This window comes from Gracilinanus agilis, chromosome 3, assembly GCF_016433145.1.
Source record: "Gracilinanus agilis isolate LMUSP501 chromosome 3, AgileGrace, whole genome shotgun sequence".
Classification (NCBI taxonomy): domain Eukaryota; kingdom Metazoa; phylum Chordata; class Mammalia; order Didelphimorphia; family Didelphidae; genus Gracilinanus; species Gracilinanus agilis.
The window spans coordinates 89329495-89335534 of NC_058132.1; the positions used below are offsets into that span (position 1 = coordinate 89329495).

The 6040-nt window shown below is 35.7% G+C and overlaps 1 protein-coding gene across 1 annotated transcript; it reads right to left on the reverse strand.

Moving 5' to 3' along the window:
* Window positions 1–3967: 3967 nt before the first annotated feature.
* LOC123240212 (olfactory receptor 52E4-like) lies at window positions 3968–4912 on the reverse strand. The gene has a single exon (XM_044667634.1). It carries the CDS (start codon window positions 4910–4912, stop codon window positions 3968–3970), a length of 945 nt encoding a protein of 314 aa, XP_044523569.1.
* Window positions 4913–6040: the final 1128 nt, after the last annotated feature.

A 6040-nucleotide genomic window follows, 5' to 3' on the forward strand; every position in this document is an offset into this window, starting at 1 on the left:
AAGAGAGCACCAGACCTTCAAGAAGGCAAGATCTAATATCCCTTTGTCTTCACTTGATAATGCTGGGGCAGGGGGTTTCCTTCTCAGAGGAGAGCCAACTTCCTTGATCAGTAAGGAATTTGTAGAAGGTATGTAGAGAAGGGGAAGATCATCACAATCAGAGAAGAACGGATGTCAGTAAAGCCAGAATATTCTCCTTAGTCTCAACAACATTGATATCTGAGAGAAAGGAAGGAAACAAGTGCCATAATGCCTTCATATTTTCAGCCATACACAAGCAATCTATCCCAACTATGAAATAAGTCTTTCATCTTCCTTGTCCCCTTTCATAGTCATAGAATTCCAGAAATAAAAAGCTGTTACAAATTACTGAGTTGCAAACCTTCATCTTTATGGATGACATCTTAAGACCTTGTCAAGAGAAATGACTTACCCAAGTGGATGCATAGCTAGTCTGTGGCAGAGCAGACAGAACCTAAGGTTCTCCAATTTCTCAAGACATTATTTATTTCTTTTTTAAAAATTTAACCAAATTAATTCACAATCCCTTTTTTATACAACTGCCCATAAATCCCCAAGTAAAGGACATATCCAGAGGGAGTAATCAGAGCTGCAAGGGACAAGTGAAGGTTTTATGAACTGAGGCAGCTCAGCTTTGAGCACATCCCCTAAGCCAAGGAGTTTATAGTGACCTTTCTCTCTTTCCCCCACCAGCAGATACCTGGTGCTCCCTGTGGAGTTGATTAATCCAAATTTAACTGGTAAACATTATATTTTATGATGCATCATTAAATTAGTCAACCCAGAACCTCTCAGGACTAATTAGGCTTTGCCCCAGGAGCAAGGGTCACACAATCATTTCTAATAGTTTTCTCCACAAACTCAGAAGTTTTAGCCCCCTTTGAAAGAAAGCAGAGGCAAGGTGGTAGCGTACAAAAAACAAACGAGGCTCACCCCCCCCCAAAATTCCATCAAATAAATAGCACAAAAGAAATAGCTAACTACTACTTAAATGTCTGTTGTATTGAATCAAATTCTTTCAGAACCATTTGAATAATAGATTAGAAAAGGCAGTGAACTTGTATATTACATCTTCAAGTTCCCTTTTTTAAAAATATGAAAGTTTTAGATCATAGGGATAAAGTGTTTTACAAGTAAGTGGTAGAGCGAGGGCTTAAACTCAATCCTTTTAATCATACATCTATTATTCTCTTTATTGTGCAGTACTTTCATGAAATACTCTATAATATTTTATTATTTTAAACTTGATAATCAACAAATATTTCAATATACAAAGAACAATAAGAAAAAGATTATATGTGAAGCTACAACCTGTTGCATAATTTTTTCATCATATCTTACATTTATCACAATAACCTCACCTTGTTTTGTTTATATCTACTTCTAAACATATTTCTGAACTTACATACATGTATTTTGAATATTTTATTGATGATTCATTGCATAGAGTGCTCAAAAGATAGAAGTGCATTCTGACATTCACTAAATACTCAGGGCTCTTACAGCTTGGAAAGGAATGTCAGAGTTTGCATTCCACATGCATATGTTTAAAACTTCTATCCCGCCTCCATATCACAATAGCCTGTCAGAGAACATCTTCTGTGCACTTGATAACTGAATGGAAATATGTATATATATATATATATATACATATGTATATATATATATATACATAGACATATATATGTATATAATGTGTATATGAAGTTCTAAGTAAAAATCACATTTAATTTTTTAAAATACAATGTACAATAAACTTATAACCCATGTTATCAGTATCCAAAATTTTCTTGAAGTGATATCATACTCCCTAGAAATTGATCTATAAATATATTACAAAAGAAAATTCCACAAAATCTCACATTATTAGGTGGATAAGTGCTTGTGAGGATTTCATGATAATTCAAGGTTAAAGTAACCTGTAAAGTAGGGATTCTTAAACATTTTTGTGTATGTAATAAGTCCTTTGGGATCTAATTAAGCCTATGGACTCATTCTTAGAATATTTTTAAAAATGAACTTTGTAGAATTACAAAGAAAATAAATTATGTTTAATGATTTACTATTTTCCTCATCCAAGTTCATAGACAAAGGAACCCATCCTTGGACCACAAGTTAAGTATTAATGGCAAAAAGTAATTATATCTAGTTTGGGAATATTTTAGAGAAAGGATTAAAAACAAGTTCTTTCAATTTTCTTGAAACATCAGGTTAGAATTTATATATAGCACCTTGTCTCTGAATCATCTCTGGTGATTATTTCCATGCCTTTGAAGTTGTTCCCTATGTGAAGAATGATGTTTTCTCTTTTGTGTCTCTTATATTCCCTATCTTCTTTTAAGGTTCAGCTCATTTGTTACTTTGCACCAGGAACTTTCGCTAATTTTCCTAGTTATTAGTCCTTTTTCTCTGCTAAAATTACCATTCATCTGCCTACACCGCTCTGCTCCTCTCTACTCCTACAAGAGGTAATAGAAACTTTGGATTACTAAAGGGTACAGAGACATCTATCTGGAATATATTCAGGCACACGGTATCAAGAGTGTTGAGGCTTCTGATTCCTTTGATCTTAGATTTCTGTTTAAAACTCAAGAGTGTTCTTGAATGCCTGAGTATATGGATGGAACAGTAACGTTGTATGCGTGCTTCCTTTGCCATGCAATAAGATATAGAATGGGGCAAGAATATTGATTAAGGACATGAGGGCTGATTATATAGTGAACTGGCTAGATAATAGGGAAAAAAGCAGAGTAAATGAACCCAGGAACTCATCTAATCCATGATGAAGTCTAGCTAACAGTGGTCATTGGTAAGTCCTGTTAACTAACAGAGTCCTGCTCATAGCATATTTCTCCCACAAACAGTGTTCTGGGAAACTTTCTGCCTACATTTTAAACCTCAATCTAACTCCATACTCTTGCCTAATACTATTTGAGAGAGAGCATATAGAAGAAATAAAATTTATCCCTGAACTCAATTCATTGCAACTTGCTACTGGAAACATTGTCTTCTTAATGACCATTTCCCCCTTTGTTATATGATTTTGTAATAAAATTACATAATTAATGAATGGTATGTGTTTAGAAGGGAGCTCCAGAAAACTGAAAAAACACACACACATATGTGTGTGTGTATTTGATCTGGGTATGTAGTAATTTCTAAGCTTTTTTCAGAAAAAAAAATGTCTAGAATATCAGAAGGAGAGAGAGAAGAAATCAAGGGGTCATGTAGTTATTGTTAACTACAATGCATTTAGATTAACTCCCTATGACACATGACATATGACACATAAAATATAATAGAGTTCCAAGAGCATACATACCCTAAGGAGATTGAGATCCCAAAGACCCTTGAAAACTCATGAAAAAAGATAGATAATTTCAAAAGATTAAAGGTTCTAGTTGTCCATGTAGGAAGTGTTTTTTTAATAAATCGGATAATTCTTAATGGATTATAATCTCAAAATCAATCAATAGTGTGACATAGAAAAAAATTTAAATCCTTACCTTCTGTTTTATAATCAATACTATGTACTGGTTCCAAGGCAGAAGTGATAAATGCTCAATATAATCTAAACAAACAAGCATTTTTTTAAAACCCTTACTTTCTACCTTAGAAGCAATACTATGTGTTGGCTTCAAGGTAGAAGAGTGGTAAAGGCCAGGCAATGGGGTTAAGTGACTTCCCCAGGGTCACACAGCTAGGAAGTGTCCGAGGCCAGATTTGAACCCAGGACCTCTAGGCTTGGCTCCCAATCTACTGAGCCACCCAGCTACCCCTTGACATAGAAATTATAAAAAATAAATAAATAAACAAATTCATGAAAAGATTTCCTCTCTTATTCTGAAAATGATTTTCCTATGATTGGAATTACCTCCACTAATCATTCTTACAAACTTTACATATTCACAATTATCCCTTAGAAATTAAACCACTGGCTTAGAATTTATTTTGAGTGGCAACCCAGTACTTGGAGAACACGTTCCCTAATCTGCTTGGTTCTGGCTCCATAGATCAAAGGATTAATCATGGGAGGCACCAGGAAGTAGAGATTGTCTACAATAATCTGGAAGTGGGGGGGCATTTGATATCCAATTGTTTGAGCCAAAAAAGAAAAGACAACAGGAGAATAAAAAAGGGCAATTACACAGAGATGGGAACCACAGGTACTCAGGGCCTTATGCCGTGCCTCCCAGGAAGGGATCCGGAAAACAGCTCGAAGAATCATCCCGTAAGAGAGGCTTATAAAGAGCAAGTCAATACCAATGGAAGTCACAATGACCATGAGACCGTAGACAATGTAATTAGAGATGTCCCCACAAGCAATCTGTACCATAGCCATGTAGGCACAATAGGAGTAGGGAATAATGTTGGTTCGGAAGCTGGTCAGCCTTTTGGCTAAGATAGGGGCTGGAGTGAGCACAACAATAGTCCTTCCTATTACTGCCAGGCCCATTTTTACCAGTGAATTATTGGCTAGGATTGTGGTGTATCTCAATGGATTGCAAATGGCTATGAAGCGATCAAAAGCCATAGCCAAAAGAATACCAGACTCCATAACATAGAAAGATGGGATGAAGAACATCTGGGTAAGACATCCATCAATTCTGATCTCTTTTGCATCTAGCCAGAAGATGCCTAACATGCGGGGCACAGTTGCACTAACTAAGGACAGGTCAACAACTGACAACATAGCCAGCAGTAGAAACATGGGCTCATGGAGACTCTTCTCTGTGTGGATGATGAATATGATGGTGATGTTGCCAGTAAGAGCAATGATGAAGACTAAGAAGAAGGGCAGGGAGAACCAGCTATGATATGATTCTAGTCCTGGAATCCCAGCTAATAAAAACACCTCTGGCTGGGGAATGGAGTTGTTACAAGAGGACATCGCTGTTGGTTCCTGGTGGAGGGTGGTCAATTCACTGGATAAAAGTCAGAGGGAAATTTGGAATAAATAGATCATGAAATAGGAAGCATATAGGTTTAATGATAGAAGAAGATTCTTCTCTTGTAGTTCATCTGGCTAGAATCTGTCTGGAAAAAAAAGAAAAAGAAAAGAAAACTTGACTCAAAGAAAAATAGGGTAAGTCACCTTCTACATGTACACAGGGAAATCACCTTATATGTTGATTTCTTGTCCATATATTTTAGATCCTGATTAGAGTTTAGTGTGTATATTTCCTTTGGGAAATCATTAGCCATTTTATTTACCTCATTTTATAGAGAACTTGTAGATAAAGAATTTGCCTCAGAATTTGGAAAATCTGGGTTTGAACCCTGACTCTTGACACAAATTAACTATGTGACCCTGAACAAGTTGAGCAAGTTGTTTAATGTATCAGTGTGCTTGGCGACTCTCTTTTAACACTATTGGGTAGAGTGAAGATGCTGAATTGTATTAAAATAGACAACTTCTTTATCCAGAAGTTTTTTGGATCATAAGTCCTTTCTCTTATGAATTATATGTCCAATTTCTGTTCCTCACATTAAAGTCCCAACTACACATGAGAAGGATAGCTAGTATAGGGGAAATTGTGTTGAATTTGGAATCCAAGGTTTGGGGTTCAACTTTCATTTCTTCTATTTATCATCTATAAAACATTAGAGAAGTACTTTACTCTTTTCAATCTTCGTTTTCCCCAGCTGTAAAATGAGGAAGTTGAAATAGATGATCACTAAGATCCCTTCCAGATCTTAATCTATTATTTTACAAGCCATGCCCATGCTAATCCCTAGACTTTCCTATTGAAGTTTTTTTCTTTGTTCTAGCATCCAAATCATGGATTTATTTCAGTAAAAGTTATTCTCCCCATACCTCTGCCATTATTTCTTGCCTGTTTTTCTGGGGTACCTGAATTTGTCCAGGCTTCCTGAAATAGGTGTGGTCATAGGATTTTCTTCCACTTTTTAATCCAGTAGACATGAATCATAGAAAGAAAAAAAAATATCTACCAAAAAAAAAACCTATAGAGTTGACAGAAAGCTTAGAAAGCATCTAGTTAGTCTTCTAGTTCCC

Coding starts and splice junctions, on each gene's coding strand:
- LOC123240212 (XM_044667634.1), bottom strand. CDS start 4,912: ATGTCCTCTTGTAACAACTCCATTCCCCAGCCAGAGGTGTTTTTATTA.